The sequence below is a fragment of the Cetorhinus maximus genome, chromosome 11, assembly GCF_964194155.1.
Source record: "Cetorhinus maximus chromosome 11, sCetMax3.hap1.1, whole genome shotgun sequence".
NCBI classification, from domain to species: Eukaryota; Metazoa; Chordata; class Chondrichthyes; order Lamniformes; family Cetorhinidae; genus Cetorhinus; species Cetorhinus maximus.
Genome location: NC_135889.1, coordinates 79,923,014 through 79,948,273, shown reverse-complemented (window position 1 = coordinate 79,948,273; position 25,260 = coordinate 79,923,014). Strand labels below are relative to the sequence as shown.

Here is a 25,260-nt window from a genome sequence, read left to right as displayed (position 1 = left end):
CAGCACCTGCAGAATTTTGCTTTTTTATTGTACCTTGTGGCTCATCTTCAGTCTGCCTTAATTGCTTAGTTAAATAAGACCAAGGGCAGAAATTTACACCCTGACGGGTGCATGCCCAACCTGATTGGATGTAAAATCGTGTGAGATGACGTTCGAGATGACGTTCGGTGACGTCAAGGCGCACTCGCCCGGAATTTAGCTCGACAGGCGCGTGCAAAAGCCGAAAGCGCGCCCATTGACAAGAGGGCAATTAAGCCTATTAATGCCGCAACGGTCTGCAATTTTTTGTGACCTGTTCAACCGCATGGCTGACGGATGGGCAAATCGGCCAGGCAGCCCTTACATTTTTCATCAGGTCTCATCCAATGGCGGGATGAAATATCTATTATGATATAAATAAAAATAAATATCTGTGGACAGCATTTTTATGAGGTCTATTTTGAGGTGCTTGATTGTAATTCATGGACATTTTTTTTGAAGCTTTTTAAACCTTTACTCCATCATTTAAAAGTTTGCAGCTCCATGAGGCAGCTGTCTGTCTTCAGGGAGCTCTCTTGCAGCGCTCACCTGCACCCACAGTGACATCATTGCCCGCCCTCTTCCCGGCCCCACCCCACCCAGCGCTGAACTTTTCAGCGTGAAATCGCGGTCGGCAGTCCGTTTCCCAGCCGCTCCCGAACCCGCCAATCGCGTGCAGCCGCCAAAGATAAAATTCAGGCCCAGCACTTGATTGAAAACGGTCCGTCTCGAAATTAATCACACAAACTGATACATAACATTGAGGCTAATCGCACCTAGGTGACAATAAAATATGACTCTGCAACCCTCAAATCTGGACAATGTCAACTTTTCATCAATGCTGATTTCAAATTTACTGACAAACACCATACTGATATTCACTTTCATCCCAAGTTCTATGTCCCGCAGCCTCCACCCACCTCACCCCAGCGGTTGCTTCCAGTTGGCATGTGGATATTGGGTTTCGAACACTCAATCCACCCTATCAACCCATACAAGATAAGACTCTTGCTGGAATCTACAGGAGCAGAAAGAAAGCAAGAAGCAACCTGTTGCTGTATTGTGGGGAACAGAAAATATAATTTTTTCTTGCCCACAAGTGATATCTTTGTGAACAATAAGTGAGAGGGCAAGGAAGAAGGAGAAGAAGGATTGCAAGGCGAACAATTGCTTTCACAGTTCAAAGAAAATAAAGGGCTAAAAATCTTCCAGTCTCCGGATCATCAGGGACCAAACGTACAACTGAAGATGTGCATCAGGAACCTGTGGAAATCCTAACATGCAGACCTATGTGGGATTTGCCTGGGAAGTTTAAGCTTCTGATGGGCAATTCCCCTGCTCCCTGGGAGCCTCCCCGAAAATCTCTGACTCTGAGTTAGAGTTGGAGACTTCAGACAGTTCCACGGTACTTACCTGAATAGATTTTTCCTTCGTTCATGGGATTTGGGCATCGCTGCCTGGGCCAGCATTTATTGCCCATCCTTAATTGCCCTTGAGAAGGTGATGGTGAGCTCCCTCCTTGAACAGCTGCAGTTCATGTGTTATAGGAACACACACAGTGCTGTTAGGGAGGGAGTTCCAGGATTTTGATCTAGTGACAGTGAAGGAATGGATTAAAATCTGGTCTAACACCCTGGGTAACTTGACAACCGACCTCCCGACACCACCCCGCCCTAGACACCACCCCGCCCTCGACTACTCCCCAATCCAACCCGACTACCCGCTGACCCAACCGACTACCCCCTGACCCGACTACCACCCCGACCACCTGATTACCTCCCCGACCCGACTACCCTTCCCAACCAGACTAACCTCCAACCTGACCACCCCCTGATCTGACCTGACCACCAACCCGGCCAGACCCAACTACTCCATGACCACCCAACTAACCCGCGATCCAACCCAATTAATGCGACGACCCAACTAGCACCCCCTGACCTGTCTTGACTACCTCGCCAACCTGACCCTACTACACCCTGACCCACCTCACTCACTCATGCATTCAAAGACTAGACAAGTACCATAAAAAGATCCAAGAAGAAATGCGTAGCAACCTTCGGTCGGGAGAAACTTCGGATGCAGTGGCAATCCACTTATCTCTGCTGCTGCTCAGAAGAATCAGGCCTTTAAAGTAATGGAGGAAAAGAGATAATTGTGAGGTGGGTGGACTTGCTTTGCAGTTTCAATTTTAACTCTTAACGTTCATTGTTTTAGTGCTTGCTTGTACCTGGGGTAAAAGGGAAAAGTGGTTAGTACTTGAGAATTACTGGGAAGAGGATTGATGAATGTACACATAATTATGTTTAGAATAAAACTTCCCTGTATCTTAGCCTGAAAGTGCCCAGGTGAAGAAACCAGAAACTAACTGCACTTTCCAAAAAGTTCATCTGTCTGGGTCAAGATTTCAGCAGTACACATTGCTACAGTCTTTATCAAGCCACTTTTTTTTTTGATGCTTTGCATTCTTGCCCTCCCCTTTCCATACGGTTGTCTTGTCAATGATTACTTCAATACTCTTAACTGTGTTCAAGCGATATGTTCCTCAGCTCTTTTATATATTAAATGCATAGTGTTCTTCCCTTTTATAGTTGTTTGTTTAGTGCTTTAGACCATGACATCCAGACAAAAAATAGGTTTGCATCTTTGGTTTTCACCTCTTACTGATCTAGTACTGAAATCATTTGTTACTCTGATGCTTAGATTCAGCTGCCACACTTTATCCTGTTCTATCTTTACCCCTCTGATCTCCATTTTAACAGGTTCCTCCAATCTCTTAATTAATCCTAGTGGGCAACATCTCCTTTGTGTGGGACATTTTTCATCTTCCTCACTTTTAATTTATTTGTTTGAATCATTTTGGGTCATGTTTGTTTGGTCTGAGATTGTTTGTTTCTTTTTTGGGAGTGTATTTATCCTGCGTTCTCGTTTCCACAGGGGTTCTCCCGTAACTTCGGTGGAAACCCCGGAGAAATGGCATAAACGGTGTTTAAGTGGATCTTCCGCCGAAGTTACATTGGACCATCAGGAGAACCAACATGAAAATTCAATCCTTATATCTTTAAAGGTATTCTGTTTGTCTTCTACTGAAATGTTGTTGAACAACGTCTCTGAATCTATTTGCTTTATTTCTCTTGTTTCATTGAAGTTATACCTGGCTCCTGGTCTTGGGTATTTCTTATTCACAAATCACATTAAACGTTGTCACTCTGTAGTCACCGTCTCCCAGGGTGCAATGACCTCCATTCCCTTCTCATTTTCTGCATCACTTACAAATAGCAGACATCGATGAGAATTACATCTTGTGCCTTTCTTGATACTAGGTAAAGAAATATTAACCAACTTTGAAGCTGTGGGTTTTCTCAGTTTGATTCGGGTCAGAGTTGGTTGATGAAATGCATGGCTGTTAATTGAAGTATTCTATTAAAAGTGCTTTTCTTCCCCAGTACTCAAATAATCCTTCCTATCCAGTCATAGAATAAATTATTCTCCTTATGCTGATCTGAATGCGTATAAAATACAGTGTCAATCTTTTTTGCATTAGTGATGTCTACACAAAATGGTTCATTTTATAGATTTCTACCTTCCACTGGATCAAATGATTTTTCTTCCCAATTGTCCCTGATACCTAAGCTACTGCAACAATTTCTGTCCGCTCTGCCTTTTCTAACTATTCTAAACCTTGTATTGCATTCATTCCCCTCTTCTGGATTAGACCCCAAAGCTGTTCCAATGTTCTTTCTACACCAGAAGGAAGAAGTCTCCATTTGTCAGTTACAAGGCTGCCCCCTAAGACTCTGGTGGGTTTGAGCGGGATGGGGGTAGGTCTGGGAGGTGCGGGCATAGTCAGATTGGGATCGTGAGCTCCTGGAGTTACAAGTTCCTGCACTACATGCCTTCAGAGAGATCCATAGTATAAATTACTGAGGTACATATACTCCTGTCCCACACCAAAGATTGTGGTGTTATCAGTGGCAGTAACTATGGCCTGGACCACCAAAGATCTGGCAGCAAGTACATAATAGAGCTTTGAAAGTGGTCACCTTAATAGGCACAACAATACTATTAAGACAAAAGCAGAAAAAAAACTGCAGATGCTGGAAATCTGAATTAAAAACAGAAAATGATAGAAGTACTGAGGTCAGAAAATTTACAAGATGGGTTCCAGGGATGAGAGATTTCAGTTGCTTAGATGGGAGAAACTGGTGCTGTTCTCCTTGAAGCAGAGAAATGTGAGAGTTAGTGGAGATCTTCAAAGTCATGAGGGGTCTGGACAGATTCGATAGGGTGAAACTGTTCCAATTGGAGAGGACACCAATTTAAGGTAATTAGCAAAAGAATCAGAAGTAACATGAGGGAAAAACTTTGTTACACAGGAAGTGGTTAGGAATTAAAATGCACTGTCTGAGTGTGTTGTGGAGGTAGATTCAGATGTGGCTTTCAAAAGGGAACCATATAATTATACAAATGGAAAATGTTTGCAGGTCAAGAGGAAAAGGTGGAAGAGTGAGTATAGCTGAGCTGATCTTATAAAGAGTTGACATAGACACAATGGCTGGAATCTTCTGCCCTCCACTGTGGTGAGTTTGGTGGCGAGGGCCATTAAATCAGACTGAAGGGTGGACACTCCACTACCTTCCCACCTCCACCCCAGTTAGGTTTGTGATGGGGTTCCCCATGGACGACCTTCTTGCCCTCAGCTAATTGAGGCTCTTAAATACCCAACTAATGCCCACTTAAGGACCTCATCCCACGGTCACAGATATTAACCCAGCGGAGGGGCAGGGGCTTGCAATGTAGGGAGTTGAGTTGCTTGCGGGTTCCTGGGGTGTCTCATGTTCAAAGGCCTGCTTAGAGCCACCCCCCATCAGCCCTTGCTTCCGAGTCTCCTGGCCCCCATTTCCCGTAACTCCCACCCCATGGCCCCACTCCCACCATCGTTTACCTGTAGCCTAGGATCCAGTGATGATCCTAGGCCTTGCGTGGGTGTCATAACCGCAGCAGCTATCGCCTCCCCCATGGCACTGCTGTTCAATAGAGCTGCTGGCCTCTGATTGGGTGGCAACTCTCGGCGGGCAGGACTTCTGGCCTGGGGCTTGATCCTTGGGAATGGCATGCCGCTGCACTGGCAAGCGTCTCAGTGGCACATGATGTGGCGGGCCTTCCGGAAAGAGGTGATGCAGGACTCTTGCTTGCTCTCCAGCCGGAGTTTGAGACCCCCATCGCCTCTATAGATTCCAGCTGATGGACCAAATTCTATGAGGTCAGGCAGCATCTGTGGAAAGAAGCAGTTAATGTTTCTGGTCATTGACCTTTTGTCAGAGCTGGCAAGTGTTAGAGATATAAAACGTTTTGAGCAAGTGCAGAGGTACAGAAAGTGGGGTGGAGGGGGGATAAGAACAAAAGGTAGGGTCTCTGATTGGGTGGAAGGCAGGAGTGATTCAATGACAAAAAGCGATGCTGGCTTGAGACAAAAGGGAATGTTAAGAGGACAAGTAAAGGTGGATCTAGAGGAGCTGTAAACAGCAACAGCAGAATTGTTACCCATGCTTGTCTGGGAAAAGATGTGGACAGTGGTTATGATCTGAAATTGTTGAACTCAGTGTAGAACCTGGAAGGTTGCAAAGTGTCTGAGTGAAAGATGAGCTGTTGCTGCTTGGGTGCCTATTGCACCTCATAAGGACAGTGCAGGAGGAAGAGGACAGAGTGGAACCGAGAATTAAAGTGGCAAGCAACCAAAAGCTCAGGAGCACGTGAGCAGACTGAAGAGGTATACACAAAGTAATTACTCGATCCGCACAGTCTTTAGCCTGCATCATGAGCATTGAATACAGTGCACTAATTTGAAAAAAGTGCAAGTCAATCACTCATCTGGAAAGGGTGTTTGGGTCACTGCACAGTAGGAAAGATGGAGGTGAAAGACCAGGTGTTGCATTTCCAACGCTTGCATGGGAAGATACTGTGGGAAGGGGATTAGCTGTTGGGGATATTGAAGAGTGAATCAGGGTGTCGCAGAAGGAACAGTTCGTTTGGAATATTGAAGGGGAAGGGGAAGATGTGTTTGATATTGGCATCAGTGGTTGTGGCTGAAATTGTAGAGGGTGGAATGTGGTGAAAGACTAGGAGTGGCAGAATCCTATTGTGGTTCTGGGAGGAGTCACTGTTACTAAGAATATACTCATAATTCTTTCTTGAAAAATAGTGTAGAATATTCGTTGCAACTCCTGAAAATGATCTTGCATTGAATGTAAAATGCGGACCTAACGTCGGTTAAGGTATAGTTACACTGCTATTCTTACTCAAAATGTATACCACTATAAATAGCTGAAACTGCCTGTGCTCAAAGTTAAAACAGCTTGGCGTAACAAGTGAAACTATGGGCAGAATCATCCCAGATTTGTACTAAGTGCGGTAGTGGGCGGGAAAAAGAATGTTTTACATGCCGGCTGTAATGGTGGATTTTCATGCCGTATCGTCCCAATCCCACCTCATTAATCATGCATTCCTGGGAAACACGCCATTTCGATGGCAGACGGGTTCTCACTCACCCGCCGCACCGTCACCTCGCCGTTTCCTCACACCAAGTGCCATATTTAAAGTGCAGCCATATGCACACCTCTCAGTACTTCCAGCCCAGGACTGCTGCACAAAAGACATAGCCGCAAAAGGCAAGAAGATTGCAGCCCCCTAATTCAGTAATGTGTCCCGGGGAGGCTTTCTTTACGCTGTGGAGACCTACTGTGATGTCCTCTACTCCCGCTCTGGCCTCAAGAGGGGCAGCAACATCACCAATCCGGTGCCAATGCCCTGCAAAGGAGGACAGCCACTCAGTGCCAAAAGAGGATGAATGATCTCATCCATTCCGCCAGGGTAAGTCACTCTTCTCATCACTCTCAATGCTCACACTCACAAACCCATCTCACATCCACAGGGATTTCACTCTCTGCCAGTTCAATGGACATCACCATTCACTCTCTCACACACACCTTCATTGTCCTCATCTCATCCATGGCACCACTCACCACCCACATACGTTAGGCATCCTTATAATCTAGCCTGGCAGGCATCCTGCTTACAACCTATCTGTATTCATGCAGAACAAACTGACACTCAAGTAGAGGGAGAGGTCGCAGATTGGTGGAGGAATGCCTTACATCAAGGATCTAACAGACTTTGAAAATTGAGTCATACAGCTGGCCAGCAAAGATCTGGACTGTTCCTGTGCTGATGGTGAGGTCAGTGGTGCTCTACGAAGTGAGGGTCCAGCAGTGCAAAATCCATCAGACAACCATGCTGCAAGTGATGTGTCCTGTTTCACAGGCCACTGCCATGCACTAATTATCTCCCCTTACTTTCGCAGGCACATCTGCCAAACAGCTGATGGAGCCCAGGACTCAGGGCCTCCAATCAAGCCCTGAAGAAACCTTGGAAGATGGATCTACTGCAACCTCAATTGAAGACCCATCACAGCGCTCACCTACACCCTCCACCAGCGCAAAGACACAAACCTCGGTGAGACCTAGTTCTAGAGTAACTTTGGGTCACACTCTGGTGAGCACATCGCACTGTCTGATCCACAGCAGGCGGCGACAGGGACTTGTCAGGTTTCCGGCACTGGAGGGCTGCCAGAACATTGCTGAGACCGAGTCGGGATGACGAGCCTCTGGACTCGGTTATACCTCAGTTGCTGGGGCTACAAAGGCAAGTTCAGGAACATCAGGAAGGGATGTCCGCTGCACTCCTCAGATTGCAAGACATGAAAGAGGAGTCCATCCACCTTTAGGCTGAGATGATAGCACCAGCATGCCAATGCACCGAGGTCAACATTGGTAGGATGGTGGCCACCATGGAGAAGTTGGTTCAGGACATTGGTCTAGCACTGCTGCTTGGTTGAACTCCATCGCTGATGCCATAGCTGGCCTGTGTAAGCGAGGGGGGTAGTGGGGCAGGTTGATCTCACTCCAGCTACCTTTACAGTGAGTCAGCCAGGGGCGCTGGGGCACCCATAGGGAGGAGGATCAGCAGCTGCACATCCCAGGGCCATCCATTCAGGTAACTCTGAGAGGGTCCGGCCCATCCGAATCTCCTCTTCCTGTGACCCCAGCAGCTCCAGCTCCACAGGCCAAGGAGAGTGCCACTGCCACACAGCAGGACCTCGAAAGTAGACCGGGGCCCTCCAGGTCTAGGCCCTTCAGAGAACGCCCGTCAAGGTCATCACAGACAGGGTGAAGCAGGCAGCAGGTAGCCTCCAACTCCGCTATGGATATCCGGGGAGCACCAAGACGTAGCAGCAGGGTTAGGAAGGTTAAGAAGATGTAACTCTTTCGTTACAAAACAAATAAACTAAATTAACAAAGGTTAAGAAGATGTAGTTGCACAGCCTGGGCATGGGTGCTGATCACTTGTACATAATGTTCATTGTTGTAAATAAACTCCCAAGAATGTTGTTTTGCCTATGGCTGCTTATTATGATGAGCAGTGTTCGTGTCACTCAGATGTGAAATGTTGGTCCTTGCATAAGATAAAGGCAGGTGTCTCAGTCCAAGGCCTCTTCCATTGAACCATAGAAAAGTTACAGCACAGAAGGAGGCCATTCAGTCCATCTTGTCCATGCCAGCCCGAGGACAGCCAGATGCCCTTTCTAATCCCACCTTCCTGCACCCAGCCCATAGCCCTACAGCTTACAGCACTTTAGGTGCAGATCCAGGTACTTTTTAAGAGTTTAAAGTTTCTGCCTCTACCACCAACTTGGGCAGAGAATTCCTACAACCACTACCCGCTGCATAAAAAAGTTCTTCCTCATGTCCCCCCTACATCTTCTGCCACTTATCTTGAACCTATGCCGCCTGGTTCTAGAATTCTCCATCAAGGGAAACAATTTTATCCTGTCCACTCTATCTATTCCCCTCATAATTTTGTGCACCTCAATCAAGTCACAGCCTTCTTTCTTCCAGGGAAAATAACCCCAACCTATCCAATCTCCTTGTAGCTACACTTTTCTAACCCTGGCAACATTCTTGTAAACCTCCTCTGCACTCTCTCCAGAGTTATTACGTCCTTCCTGTAAAGTGACCAGGACTGCACACAGTACTCTAGTTGTGGCCTCACCAGTGTTTTATACAATTCCAACGTTATATCCTTACTTTTATATTCTATCCCCTGTGCAGTGTGTAACCTTCAGATCAAAGTGATGGTCCAGTTTCACACTCACTGGACACAAGAGGTCATCAGATGATTATTTGAATAGAAACAATGTGTAGGAGTATGGGGAAAAGGCAGGGCAATGGCACGAGGTCATAACGCTCATTTGGAGAGCCGGTGCAGACACTTTTGTGCCGTTAAAACTCTGATTCTGTGATTCAATTCTGTGATTAGTGATGCCTGCACCTTGATGACGCTTGTCATTGCTGCCAGTGTCGTGAGCAGGCGCCAGAGTTCCTTCATTCTCTCTGTGTGCTCTCAGCACCTTTGAGGTGGGGCTGGCCCCCATCTCTTCAGCATCTATGACCGGTGATGCTGCGCTCCAGAAGGGGTCAGGTGCTGAAGGCTGACAAAGGATCAGGTGCATTTAAAGTTTCATGCCTACGTCTCCTTGATATGACCCTGATCACAGAGCGCAAGCAAGTTGCCCTCAGCCAGACAGGAGTCAGACATTCTGAGGCAATGTCCTCACTGCACTTCATTATCATCCTAATGACTATTAGGGTCTCCGCTGCTTCTCTATGACAGGAGCCTTATCACAGAGGATATGTGCGCCGCTCTCAGCCAGACAGGCATCAAATGTTCATAGATGCATTGTGAGGATCTATGGTATCTCCTCACTGCATGTCATCATCATCCTCCACAAATCTAGGAGCTATGAGGGCCTCCTGAGTGTGCCGGCCTCGTCTGGCCAGTGCAACAGCCTCATCCCCATCATCCTCGCCTTCGAGGACCTTGCATCCTCACCCTCATCAATGCCCTCCTCATCAGAGGGGACCTCCAGCTCCTGCATCTCCTCCTCAGCCAGCTCCTCTCCCTGTTGCAGAACCAGGTTGTAAAGGGCGCAGCAGGTGACAATGGTGCGTGACACCCTCTGTGGGCTATATTGCAATGCTCCACCAGACAGGTCTAGGCACCGGAACCTAATTTTCAACATCCTGATAGTTTGCTCCACCAAGTTGCGAGTTGCAGTATGAGCCCCATTGTACCTTCTCTCTGCTGCAGTCTGAGCTCGCCACGCTGGTGTCATCAGCCACGTCCTTTGTGGGTAGCCCTTGTGCCCGAGGAGCCATCCTTGCAGCTTCTATGCATGTGCCAGGTATCTGAGACAGACGGAGAATGTAGGAGTCATGGACACTCCTTGAAACTGTACTCAGACCTGCAGGATGCGTTTGTGGTGGTCGCACACCAGCTGAACATTCAGCGAGTGGAGGCCCTTGCGGTTGACATAGTTGACCGCTTGTTGCCATAGAAATCTGAGCGCCATGTGAGTGCAGTCGATGGCATCCTGCACCTGTGGGAAACCTGAGATCTGGGCAAATCCCAGTGCTCTTGCATCATGGCTTTCCTGATCCCGGGTGAAATGCACAAAGTTGTGTGCCTTCGTGAAGATGGCATCCGTGACCTCATGGATGCATTTGTGTGCGGAGGCTTGTGATATCCTGCAGAGGTCACCTGTGGAGCCCTGAAAGGAGACACTGGCATAAATTTAAGCACCGTGGTCACTTTCACAGCCACTGGCAGTGGACGCCCTCCATGTCCCCGTGGCGCCGAATCGTGCTGCAGGTGGGAGATTTGACTGACCAGTTCCCTAGACATGCGCAGTCTTCAACGACACTGGTTGTCGGCATCTGCAGGAATGAAAGACGGCGTCTATGGACCCTGGGTCTAGCTAGGCACCGATCGGCGATAGCTCGCTGTGGCTCTTCAGTATAAGCTGGAGCTCCAGTTGTCTCTTCTTCCTGCTGCTCCTCCCTCTGTGCAGCCAGGCACCTCCGTTCCATTCTTCTCCTTCGTCTTCACTCTCTGTAAGCTATGAGACATACAGCTAGTTCACCAGGTTCCATGATCCTGATGTACTCCCCCTGTAGGGTGAAAGAGAGAGACACGTGGGTTAGCTTGGGTGTATTAAGAACCTCTCCTGGTTAATTCTGAAGGCCCCTTAACACATCCCAGAGAGTGCTGGCAACCACTTGGATGGGCATAATTTAGTGCGCTGCATGGCTACCCAAAACCCCACCAACCTCTGCCCCACTCTACCTGACCGTTTTGTGGTAGCTTTGCCCACTGGACTGCATGCTGTGCCCTCAGCTCAGACGTAGGCATTCTTCTAACCTGTTAGTCCAAACCGGGATGATGACATTGCAAGGGGCTGTGAGCACCTCCACCAGTGACTGCTCCACGGCCAGCTTTAGCAAGGAGATTGTACAACATGCCCAGTCACCCAATTGTTCCACTAAAACACTTTTTAGTTTGCAGTCTGTGCCTGAGGGGTGTAAAGCTCTGGAGCATTTGGTGGCACTTTCAGGCCTCTGCATTGCTTGAGTGGGCAGATAAGCTAGAGGCCTGACTCCAAGCATGTCAATGTGGCTGCACCTGAACTGTCTCAGCTGCAGAGGAATGGTCACTTTATACAAGGTTTCCTTAAAGTGTGGCTGCTTCTCTCCCCCACACCACCTCCCCCTGCACATACTCGTGCACCACCATCAACAGGAGCGGAGCCCTTGCTCCACCCCCCAACTTGCCTCAACAGCAAGGCAGCCCTTGTCACCCCCATAACATGCCTCAACCACAGTACAGCCCTTGCTTCACCCTCCAACTCGCCTCAACTGCAGTGCAGCCCTTGCCCCACACCTGCCTCCCTCCCTCTCCCCCCAAACAACTCATCTCCACAGCAGGGCAGCCCTTGCCCACCCCCACAACTCACCTCAGCTGCAGGGCAGCCTTTGCACACACCCCCCCCCCCCCCCCCCCCCCAAAAAAAAACAACTCGCCTTCACAGCAGTGCAGCCTTTTCCCCAGCACTGCGCTGTCAGCCAGCTGGGAAAATGCAACTTGCCTGTGCCCTCACCTGAATGCACAGCGCCTCAACTTGAAGTCTAACAGGCGATTCTTGCACGTGCTGCACAACGTTACTGTGCACTCACCTCCGAGTTCCCCTCAAAGTGTAGCTCACCAGATGCACGCCTTTTAAATGCTGTTGTGAAACATGTTGGCGTGATAAGATAATCCAGCGTGGAGGGATGATTCTGGCGAGCTGGGCTTATAATGATATGCAGATGTATTACAATGAAGTTCCCAACGTCTAGCGACAGGAAACTCAGCCCACCATTGATGGGTGAAGCGGATGGTTGCAAACGTGTTTTATGATGGCGTGAAACAGATTTTTGGCTTTCCCACCACGTTGTCCACTCACGCCTGCCATGACACCTGATGCCAGCGGACACAGACAATTCTGCCCTATGAACCTAAATGAAGAAAAACAATTTCTAGGTGTCACATTTTTCTCGTCTGATCTCTCTGATCCTGAAAGCTGATGCAAACCTAAATCTTAAATCATTGAATTATTGAAGGATACAACACAGGAGACCATTCAGCTCATTGAGCTTGTGCTAGCTCTTTGGTAGAGCTATCCAAATAATCCCACTTCCCTGCTCTTTCCCCATAGCCCAGTAATTATTTTCCCTTGAAGTATTTATCGCATTCCCTTTGAAAGTTATTATCGAATCTGTTTCCACCACCCTTTCAGGCAACGTGTTCTAGATCACAACAGCTCACTACATTTAAAAAAACAAAAGTCCTCAGGCTACCTTGTATTCTTTTGCCAATCACCCTAAATCTGTGCTCTCTGGTTATCAATTTTTCTGCCACTGGAAACAGTTCCTCTTTATTTGTACTTCAGTCAAGTTTTGAATACCTCCATTAAATCTCCCATTACCCTTCTCTACACTAAGGAGAACAATTCCAGCTTCTCCAGTTTCTCCACATAATTGAAGTCCCTTATCCCTGGTACCATTCTAGTAAAACTCTTCAACATGCTCTCCAAGGCTGTGAAGTCTTTCCTGAAGCGTGGTTCAATGCCCAATAAATGCTACAAATCTACAAATCACGTCCCCAGTATTTACCTTGGTCAGGAGGAGAACAAATTGAAAATTAAAGCACTTGAAAGGGAAATAAAATCCCAATAGAGGTGCATTTGGATTGTACAAACAAACTTCTAACAAGAAAATATGAATGGATTCTAATGCTCTAATAACTTGAATATTATTAATGAGAAAATCAATCTTAAAAATTAATATGGAAGAATATAATCTGAATGTGGTTATATGTGTCTGATTTTAACCTTCCATGACCTGGTTCAGAAGGCACTGCTGATATATTAACTACTGCTCAGGGCTCCTGCCTGCTCTGCACAAGTAGGGCCCCTTGTCACTGTGTTTGGATGAGCTCTGGCTGTCCCTGACCAGCTCAATGCTCACCCCATGTCACTTCTGGGTGGCACCTTCAGCAACCTGGTTGCGATGAGTCCTGCCTCCATTCAGCGCAACTGCAGTCTGCAGTAGAACCAATGCTGGGATACAATGGTGCAATTTGATGCTGTTCATCTTCAAAGAAAAATTAGTATTTTTTTATGTAAAGAAAACTTTGAAATACTAAAATTGGAATGATTTTCTTTCCACCACTTGCTACCTTCATATGCACTGATGGTTTGGGTAGCACAACGATGAGTCGGGCCCCCTTAGCCTTGTGGGCCCTGGGAAAACAATGCCACTGATGTTAAACCACTGTAATCAGGATCAGTAATACAAAAGCAAAATACTGCAGATGTTGGCAATCTGAAATAAAAGCTAAAAAAGCTAGAACTACTCAGTAGGTCAGGCAGCATCCGTGGAGAGAAACAGAGTTAACGTTTCAAGTCGATGACCCATGTTCTGATGAAGGCTCATCAACCTGGAATGTCAACTCAGTTTCTCTCCACAGATGCTGCCTGACCTGCTGAGTATTCCCAGAAATTTCTCTTTTTATCAGGATCAGGGTCTGTGCCAGGGTTTTCTGGAAGCAGTATTTTCATGAACTTCACCTAACATTAGCAGCATTGTGAGGGCAGAGATCTATGACATTCATTTTTGTGAAATTTACATTGTTGTATCCTGGTCATACACAAACACCAGAAAATATTTAGATGTTTGTGTGCCGAGCAAAGGGTTAACACCCATTCTTCATCTAAAGTATTTTAGTTTAGGGAAGGAGAAAATTGGCCTTTCATTTATCTTGAGTGAGGTTACTTCATAATTATTGCTGTAAGTATTGAGCATCTCTTTTGGACTAGATTTTTCGCTGTGCTTCACTTAAAGCTAAATCATTTTTTTCTATTGTTGCATGTTGTCTAATTGTATTTTGCTTTTATAGGGTGGTGGCGGACAGTCCTGGTGTAACTATTGCATTTGCTGCTGCATCAGGCATTGTCTTGCCTGCCAATTTTTGACTATTCGTTTGAATTAAATGTCATGGGGTTGCTTTCCATGACATCAAGATACCACATGGTGCTTTACAACCAACAAAGTGTGTTTTAAATTATAGTCATTGCTGTAATTGAGGCGATGTGGCAGCCAGTTATGCACAGCAACATCCCACAAACAGCCATGAGATAAGATGACCAGATAATTTGTGATTTACAGTGATATTTGTTGAGGGATAAATATTGGCCAGGACAGGAGGAGAACTCCCTTGCCCTGCATTGAAGAGTGTCATGGGATATGTTAGTTCTACTTGAGGGGTTGGGGGGTGGGGGCAGATGGATATCTGTTTAATGCCTTATCCAAAAGATAGCAACTTCGCCAGTGCAGCATTCCCTTAATACTGTACTAAAGCGTTGGCCTGGATTATGTGCTCAAATCTCTTGGAAAACTCATGGGAAGAAGCATGAGAGATGGCCCACTCCCATTTTTTCCTTCCTTTACTTGCACAAGCCAAATTCCAACATAGAGGGTCCCCTGTGTGATAGAGGGTCCCCTGTGTGTCAACGGGAGGAATCGGATTTGCACTAAACGTTTTACCCGTCAGCCGCAAAGGCAGCTTCTCACGTCATATTGTCCCAAACCCGCTGCATTAATTATGCATTCCCAGGAAACACGCTGTTTGCATGCACGTGGTTACCTCGTCACTTCATCACGCCGGACACCATGTTTGAAGTGCAGCTGTGCGCACACCTCTCAGTGCTTCCAGCTGAGGATTGCTGCACAGGAGTCAGGATGGCTCCTAAAGGCAAAAAGACTGAGCGCCCCAGTTTAATGACATGTCCCTCGAGTGCCTTTTGGATGCAGTGAAGGCTCGCCATGATGTCCTCTGCCCACGCTGTGGCCGCCGGAGAGGCAGCAGCATCATCATTCCAGCATGGAAGACAATGATCAGCGCCAATCCCCTGCATGAGAGAACAGTCACCCAGTGCTGCAAGAGGATGAATGATCCCCTCCGTTCCGCCAGGGTAAGTCACTCTTCTCATCACTCCCAACTCTCACACTTACAAACCCATCACACACCCCCAGTGCCCTCACTCACTGCCAGTTCAAGGGACATCACCATTCACTCTCTCACACTCACCGTCATTGTTCTTACCCCGTCCATAGGACCACCCACCACCCACACAGGGTGCTTGTCATTGCTGCCAGAATGTCGCAGAGTTCCGTCGTTCTCTCAGCACCTTTAAGGTGGGGCTGGCCCCCGTCTCTTCAGCATCTGCGACCAGTGATGCTGTACTCCTGAAGGGGTCAGGTGTAGGTGTTGAAGGCTGTCAAAAGATCAGGCAGTTTTAAAGTTTCATGGCTGTGTCTCCATGTTATGACCCTGATCACAGAGCGCAAGCAATTTGCCCTTAGCCAGACAGGAGTCAGACATTCTCAGAAGCAATGTGAAGATTTATGGAGTGTCCTCAATGCATGTCGTTGTCATCCTAAAATCTAGTGCCTATTAGGGCCTCCACTGCGTCTCCATGACAGGAGCGTTATCACAGAGGGTACGTGCACTGCCTTAAGCCTGACTGGAGTCAAACCTTCACAGATGCAATGTGAGGATCTATGGTGTCTCCTCACTGCATGATGTCATCGTCCTCCACAAATCTAGCAGCTATGAGGGCCTCCCGAGCACACCTGCCTCGTCTGGCTGGTGGGAGGCCGTCATCGTCGCCTTTGAGGACCTCCTCACCCTCATCACAGTTGATGTCCTCATTATTGGAGGAGACCTCCAGCTCCTCCTCAGCCAGCTCCTCTCCCTGTAGCAGCGCCAGGTTGTAAAGGGTGCAGCAGGCGATGACAATGTGTGACACCCTCTGTGGACTATATTGCAGGGCTCCACCAGGCCGGTCCAGGCATGGGATCCTAATTTTCAACATTCCGATGATTTGCTCCACCAAGTTGCGAGTTGCAGCATGAGCCTCGTTATACCTTCACTCTGCTGCAGTCTGAGGTCGCTGCACGGGTGTCATCAGCCACATCCTCTGCGGGTAGCCCTTGTGCCCTAGGAGCCAACCCTGCAGCCTCTGTGAACCCTGGAAGACTCCAGGGATCTGAGACCCACTAAGGATATAGGAGCTGTGACACTCCATGGGAACTGTGCGCAGACCTGCAGGATGCATTTGTAGAGGTTGCACAACAGCTGCACATTCAGTGAATGGAACCATTTGCAGATAACATGGTTGATCGCTTATTGCAAGATCTGAGCGCCACATGAGTGCAGTCGATGGCACCCTGCACCTGTGGGAAACCTGAGATCTGGGCAAATCCAATTGCTCCTGTATCCTTGCACTCTTGGTCCCAGGCAAAATATGCAAAGTTGTGTGCCCTCACGAAGATGGAAGATGGTACCTATGACCTCATGGATGCATTTGTGGGTGGAGCCTTGTGATATCCCACAGAGGTCACCTGTGGAGCCCTGAAAGGAGCCACTGGCATAAAAATTGAGTGCCGCGGTCACTTTCAAAGCCACTGGCAGTGGATACCCTCCATGTCCCCATGGCATTAAACCCTGCAGTAGCTGGCAGATGTGACCGACCAGTTCCCTAGACATGCACAGTCTTTGGTAACACTGGTTCTCGGTCATCTGCAGGAATGAAAGGCGGCATCTTTAAACCCTGGGCCTAGCTAGGCGCTGACCAACGACAGCTCGCTGTGGCTCTTCAGGGGCCTGTGTGGGAGGCTGAGCCGCGCCTTCTTCCTGAGGGTGCTGCTCCTCCCTCTACACAGCCAGGTACCTCCATTGTTCTCTTCTCTGTAGTCTTCTCTCTTTGTACACCACAAGGCATACAGCTAGTTCACCAGGTTCCATGCTCCTGTTGTACTCCTCCTGCAGGATGAAAGACTGAGGAGCGTGGGCTAGCTTGGGTATACTAAGAGCCTCTCTTGGTTAAGTATGAAGGCCCCTTAATGCATCCTGGAGAGTGCTGGCCACCACTTGGATGGCCAGAGCTTAGTGCACTGCATGGCTGCCTGAAACCCAAACCACCTCCGCCCCACTCCACCTGACCGATTGGCAGCAGCTCTGTCCACTGGACTGCATGCTGTGCTCTCAGCTCAGGCACAGGCATTCTCCTCACCCACACTGCAAGGCTGCACTGTTAACTTGAACTATGGGAGACACTGGTCCAAACTGGGATGATGACGTTGCAAAAGGATGTTTGCGCCTCCGCCAGTGATTACTCCATGGCCAGCTTTAGCAAGGAGATTGTATAATGTGCCCAGTCGCCCATCTGTTCTGCAGTCCACGAAAATGCTCAGTAGTTTGCAGTCTGTTCCTGAGGGGTGAAAAGCTCTGGAGCATTTGGTGGTACTTTCATGCATTGCTTGAGAGAGCAGATAAGCTAGAGGCTTGACTCCATGCATATCAATATGGCTGTGTCTGAACTGTCTCAGCTGCAGAGGAATGGTCACTTTATACTAGGTTTCCCAGATGTGTGGCAGCTTCCCCGCCCCCCGCAACATGTGCTTGTGCACTACCTTCAACTGCAGGGCAGCCCTTGCCCCACCCCCAGGTCCAACACGCCTGAACCTTGAAGTCCAACAGGTGACCCGGGCGAGCACTGCGCAACATCACAGTGCACTCACCTCCAAGTTCCCCTCAAGGTGCAGCCCATCAAGTGCATCCCTCGTATATGCTGTTGTGAAACACGTTGGCGTGCAGTCAGGCCAGCATGGGTGTACGATCCAGCATGGGTGAATGATTTCGGCGGACTGACCTTTAAAGATTTGTAGATGTATTACAATGAGGTTCCCGATGCCCGATAGCGGGAAACGTGGCCCACCATCGATGGGCTGAATGGACAATCGCAAACTGGTTTCATGATGATGTGAAACCGGTTCCTAGCCTTCTTGCCATATTGTCCGCTCATGCCGTCGAGCACACCCGACACCAGCGGGCACAGAAAACTCCACCCAGAGTATTTTGATGCTTTTAACCTTGCTGTTTAATACAACTTAATGTATATTTTTGCTCTCTCTCACCCGTGCATAAAATGTTGAGAGATTATGACACAAGAGAACTATATGACTTAATTGGTGACACTTGGTTTTCTAAGACGTTCTTGTCAGCATTCTGTTCTGGAATTGTACATGTGTCATTCCTCTGTACTAATGTTACTATCTCCCTCTCTGCCATTCCCACACTACCTTTATGCTATGCTGTCCTGAAACTTGAGAAAATTTAGTTGGGATGCAAGCCTAGTAATTATGTTGATCATGCCTTCTGATACCTTTCAGCATTGATGCTTCCAGTGTATTGTGGATGATTGCACCTGCATGCCAATGTTAGGCTTGTAAATTTGCATTTCTCATTTCTCATTTCAAAGTAATGTGTTGGTTATTGGGCTAAGGATGATGCAAAAATATGAGCCCTTCTACTTTCTTCACCTTTGGGTGAAGATGCATATATGCCCATGAGCGCCCTCAAGCACCAATGTCCTATGACCAACCCACTTCTACTCCCCACTTCAAGCAAGCAGTTTGTTAGTCCCTTCAGTCCCTTTCCAAAGAGGGATGATGTTGATGCCTTGCACCTGATTTCACCCTTCAGAACTCCAGCACACCTCATTTCAGTAAGTGTTGCAGGCCGCATACTTGCATCATGTTCCACTGAGACTTGGGAAGCTGGTATGGTTAGCACTTCGGAATCCCACCTCCTTTAACACTGCAGAACTATGTCTTGGGCAACCAGAATCAGGACAATCCCCCCACCCCCAGGGGAAATGAAATCTCCTAGTAAAGACAGAGACTCTGCATATTGCTCGAACTTTACGTTTAACTCCCATCACATGGAATGTGAATTGGCTGAAATGCTTGGGCAGTTCCTGATTCAATGCCTGCAATACTGCCCATTATGTCAAGAAAATACTGATGAATTCTGAGTAAAGGAGCCTCACTGATTTAGCTTTTGTTGGCAATGAGTATTTACAGTTTTGTAACTGGGTAGTATCTCCCACAAGCGTGTATGTTTACAACTTTCTATCCACGTGCCAAAAATCAGCTAGTCTAATTTGCATGATTCCATTAATCTCAGTTTCTATAAATATATTAAAAAGAAACGAGTTAACAAAGTAAGCGTTGGTCCCATGGAAATTGAGTCTGGAGAACTGATAATGGAAAACAAGGAAATGGCAGATGAATTGCACAGGTATTTTGCATCAGTCTTCACTATACATGAGTAACAACCCAGAAGCAGCTATAAATCTGGAAATGGAAAGGAGGGAGGAACTCGGGAAAATTGCAATCACCAGAGAAGTGGTACTGAGTAAATTGTTGGAGCTGCGGGCTGACAAGTGCCCGGATCCTGATGGACGTCATCCTAGAGTCTTAAAAGAAGTGGCTAGTGAGATAGTTGATGCATTGGTTTTAATTTTCCGAAACTCCCTAGATTCGGGGAAGGTCCCATTAGATTGGAAAATAGCAAATATACCTCTGTTATTCGAAAAGGGAGGGAGACAGAAAGCAGGAAACTACAGGCCAGTTAGCTTAATATCTGTCATAGGGAAAATGTTAGAAGCTATTATTCAAGAAGCTATAGCAGGGCACTTGGATAAGTTCAAGGTAATCAGGCAGAGTCAACATGGAAGGAAAGGGAAATCATGTTTAACCAACTTACTGGAATTCTTTGAGGAAGTAACAAAGAACTGGTGGATGTACTGTATTAGATTTCCAGAAGGTATTTGATAAAGTGCCACATCAAAGTTCATTGCAGATAATAAAAGCTCATGGTAAAGGGGTAACATTGGCACAGATAGAAGATTGGCTGGCTAACACATGGTATGGGGGTAACATATTGGCATGGATAGAGGATTGGCTGGCTAACAGGATGCAGAGAGTAGGCACAAATAGGTCTTTTTCTGGTTGGCTCAGTTTAACAAATGGTGTGCTGCAGGGATCAGTGCTGGGACCACAACTGTTTACAATTTATATCAATGACTTGGATGAAGGGATGGATGGGATGGTTGCCAAATTTGCTGATGATACAAAGATAGGAAAGTAAGTTGTGAAGAGGACATGTGAGGAGGATGCAGAGATGCTTCAGTGTGATTTGGACAAGCTGAGTGAGTGGGAAAATGCATGGTAGATGCAGTATAATGTGGATAAATGTGAGGTTATTCATTTTGGTAGCAAAAACAGAAAGGCAGATTATTATCTGAATGGCTATAAATTGAGAGAGGGGAATGTGCAACGAGACCTGGGTGTCCTCTTACATCAGTCGCTGAAGGTAAGCATGCAGGTGCAGCAGGTGGTAAAGAAGGCAAATGATATGTTGACCTTCATAGCGAGAGGATTCAAGTACAGGAGCAGGGAGGTCTTACTGCAATTATACAGGGCCCTGGTGAGACCACACCTGGAATATTGTGTGCAGTTTTGGTCTCCTTATCTGAGGAAGGATGTTCTTGCTATAGAGGGAGTGCAGCGAAGGTTTACCAGACTGATTCCCAGTTTGGCGGGACTGACATATAAAGAGAGATTGAGTCGGTTAGGATTATATTCGCTGGAGTGCAGAAGAATGAGGGGGGGATCTCATAGAAACCTATAAAATTCTAACAGGAATAGACAGGGTAGATGCAGGTAGGATGTTCCCGAGGATGGGGGAGTCCAGAACCAGGGGTCACAGTCTGAGGATATGGGGTAGACCATTTTGGACTGAGATGAAGGGAAATTTCTTCACCTAGAGAGTGGTGAGCTTGTGGAATTCGCTACCACAGAAAGTAGTTGAGGCCGAAACATTGTACGTTTTCAAGAGGGAGTTAGATATGGCTCTTGGGGCGAAAGGGATCAAAGGATATGGGGAGAAAGTGGGAGCAGGCTATTGAGTTGGATGATCAGCCATGATCATAATGAATGGCGGAGCAGGTTCGAAGGGCTGAATGGCCTACTCCTGCTCCTAGTTTCTATGTTTCTATGACATAAGGAGAGTACAAAAAGATATAGATGGTTAAGTAAGTGGGCAAATATCTGGCAAATGGAGTATAATGTGAGAAAGTGTGAAATTGTCCATTTTGGCAGGAAGAATAAAGGACATTAATGAACCAGATGGGTTTTTATGACAATTGGCAATTGTTTCATGGTTGTCATCAGACTTTTAATTCCAGATTTTAGTTGAATTCAAATTTCACCATCTGCCATAGTGGGTCCCCAGAGCATTACCCTGGTCTCTGGATTACCAGTCCAGTGACAATACCACTATGCCACCACCTCCCCTTGGTAAGCAGGGGGGCGATAGGCTATTGAGGGTAGGCCTGATGCAGATTTGAGGTTACTATTAGATCAGCCATGACCTTATTGAATGGTGAAGCAGGCTCGAGGGCCGAATGGCCTACTCCTGCTCCTTGTTCGCATGATCTGTTTATTTCTGCTTCAAGGCTACATCTGGCTTATTGTTCTGTGGATGGTACAAAGATATTGATCCTCCTACTTTCTTTGCAATACCACTTTGGGAAAACAAGTGTGTGTAACTGAACCAGATTTAAGAATAAGCTAGGTTCTCCCTTTAGAATAACCTGTGCACGCATTTTGTTTAGTCTTCCTTCAGATTCTACTATGATTCAGTTTGGTTGAGTAAAGGGAAATTACTGTTGTATAGATGTCAAGCATGTCATGCACGTGCAAAATTCAAGAATTTTGTGCATCTTGGAAACGCCAATGTTTGAAAAAGTGAAACTACTTTATATTTATCTGTGGTTCATTAATAGTGGTGGAGAAGCGTATTTGTAAGGTCCAACAAGACTATATTTTAGTAACTTCACTTTTTTTCTTAAACTTTCTTAAAGTTAGTCAGCTTATTTTGATTTTAACTCACCAGATGCTTTTTCCCCCCTCTTTAAAAAAAAATCTTTTATTTTGCAGTATGGAATACAGCTGTACCAAAACTATAACATACCACAGCAAAGGAGAGGTAGCCTTACATCACTGAATTCATCACCAATGGTATGGAATTCAAAATATAAAACTGGAAAAAAATAGAATATGACTTTATAGTTGTTAGAAAAAACAATTCATTTATTAAGATGTATCATCTAAACTTAATATTGCATCTCCTTGCAAAAATTAGCTAACATAGTTGGTCACTTTTATGTTAGTTTGCCTCGAAAGATGAAAAACTTGAGGGCCTTTGTTTTCTTCAATTTATTTATTTGAAATGTCCATTAAGGTGTTTATTAAATTATAGCGTTAGCATATCATGCAAACATACAGCAAGGTAGTTGTTAGTAATCCATGCTTCAGATTATTCTTCTCTCTTGGCTGCAAGAGGGCGGTAGAATAAATATGATCAACTTAATTACCATACATTCAGATAGGATCAAAATTCAGAGATCCGCTTAGTGGAATAGATCCACTGAAGGATAAAGGAAATTGGATAATTCAAGAGTATCTAAACTTTGAAATTTCACATATGATACAGCATTATCCTCTACTTCCAATGCAGATTAGCATACTACAAATAATAAAAAACAAAATTTAAGCTTTTTAGGGTTCTGAGGTTGGCTTATGTAAAACAAGAATCACAGATGTAAGTGGGAAGAAACTGGGCAAGGGAAGAAGAAATATTTGAGACAGGAAGAAATCTAAGGGGAGAATTTTCCCCCCATAAGGGGGGTTGTGCGGGGTTAGGGGCGGGCGCGGACCTGATTGGCGCCCCCGATCAGGTCCACGGTGCCATTTTATGTGGGCGGGCCAATTAAGGCCGGAAGCGCTGAATGCTCCCCGTGCGGGCTGGGGGGGGATTCCCTGAAGTCAGGGCCTGTGCACGCACATGTGCGCGAAAGAGCACAGAAATCTCCGAGGCACAGAGGTGCCTCAGGGCGATTAGTTTAAGTTTTAAAAATTTAAATAAAGAAAAGAAAACATTTTAAGACATGCCCCCTCATGTGACAGTGGCAATGAACATTAATGAAAAAATTTATTTAATTTATAAACAATTCATGAAATGTGATCCCGCTCGTGGATGAGGCTCCATGAAAAATGCGAAGGCCGCCTGGGCTCAGTTTATTACTTTAGTTGATATTTAAATGGCCATAGTAGGCCTTTGACAGTTTGGCGGGGGCGCAGCCAACTTGAAAATATAAATGACGTGTGGTGATGTTGGGACTTGTTATTTTATGCCTCGGTGTGCAGGCCCCACCCCCGCTCGCCGAGCCAAAAATCCTGGCCTAGGGCAATAATAGGCTAAAAGGATAGGTCTACCAGGGCAGTCCTGTTTGTGGACCTTGAAAAAGCGGTAAGAGCAGGCTGTTTGGTGTTGGGGTACTGAGATAGAAGGTCATGGAGGGAAGATCTCCAGAGATTCTGTCAGTGACAGCATTGGAAATGCTGGTTTGATGTTCGATGGTGAGGTCATGATCGGGGAACAGGAGTGATGCCAGAATTGGCATTCAGTCTCCACTAGGTAGGGGCTATTTTGCCAGACAGAAGTAGTGCCACATTGTCAAGTTTCATAATGTTAGGGTTGGATCTGAGAGAATGAATGGCTGAAAGTTCAAAGGGAGATAGGTTAGAGTGAGAGGAGCAGAGAAATTGAGATAGCTGCTGTTACACTGAGAGGGTGAGAAACCAGATGGAGGGGTGCAGGTGGAAGGAGAATCCTGATGACAGGAAAAAGGGGCTTCGGTGTGTGGGAAGATTCTTGACCGAAGAAGTGGATGTGGAGACGAAGGTGACAGAACAGCTCAGCGTTGTGCCAAGCTTGAATTTCATTGAGATGGGGTGTAAGGGTTAAAGCTGAGCCTTTGCTATGGAATGATCATTCAGGATCATAGAGGGAAGGTCAGAAGGGATTGTGAAAACATGGCAAGGGGTGAGATTGGAAGAATGGCTGGGGTCAGAGGAAAGTGAAGGGGGAGAGGAACCTGCAGGAGCATTGGTATTCATGAATTGTTGAAACTTATAAACATTAAAAGGAAGAAGAACACTGTTTTTATTAAAATATTGGAAGAGGCAAAGGAAGAAATGGAATTGCAGACCAGGACAACTTTGGAAGTGTGAGTCGGTGCTGTTCAAGAGAGAGGTAAAGAATGTGCACATAGCCCGCGTGATGTTGAGCATGGAACAGTGGTTCCAGGAATGCTGAATATCCTAGAGATATTTGTAAGTTTAGATGTTCTGAAACCCGAAGAGTGGAATTTCATTTGGAATTGAGTAAAGAGGCAGTTGCTGAGGAAGGAAATATGACTGAAAGCAAGTATTGGTAGATACCTAATCAAATACGGGAAGGGAAATAAAAGCAATGAAGATGAACAAGGTAAAAGAGGAAAAACAGAAATCCTATCTGAGTTAAGAGGAGAACTTCCTCAAGGGTTACTACACATGTATGTGAATGTATGGAATATAGTAAATAAGATTGGGGAGTTACAGGTGCATATTGCCATGTGGAAATATGGGGGAGAATTTTGTCCCCGTCATGTGGGCTGGGCGGGAGTGGGCGCAGGCAGGCGCGCAGCCAATCGCTGCCCACAATTGGCTGTGCACCATTTTATGTAGGCGGGCCTTGATGCACACCCGGAAGTGCTCAGTGCTACCTGTGCAGGCGAGGGGAGGAGGGAAAGTCACAGCCTGCGCTCTTTCGTGCATGCGCACGTACGAGCACAGAAATCTCCCTGAGGCATGGAGCTGCCTTAGGGAGTTTAATGTCACTGTGAAAATCCGAAAAATGATTTAAAAAAATTATTCGGACATGTACCCTCATCTGACAGTGTCACATGAGCTGGGATTTTAATAATTTTAATGTTAATAAAAACATTTACTTGATTGA

At 46.5% G+C, this 25,260-nt stretch overlaps 1 protein-coding gene across 3 annotated transcripts in view; it reads left to right on the top strand.

The window, feature by feature from the left end:
- Positions 1-25,260, top strand: part of grb14 (growth factor receptor-bound protein 14) — a 144,396-nt gene that overhangs the window by 102,825 nt on the left and 16,311 nt on the right. For all 3 annotated transcript variants that reach the window (XM_078552299.1, XM_078552301.1, XM_078552300.1), the window contains one exon: positions 22,359-22,439. In XM_078552299.1, coding sequence (XP_078408425.1) covers positions 22,359-22,439 — 81 coding nt within the window. The remainder of the gene's footprint in view (positions 1-22,358; positions 22,440-25,260) is intronic.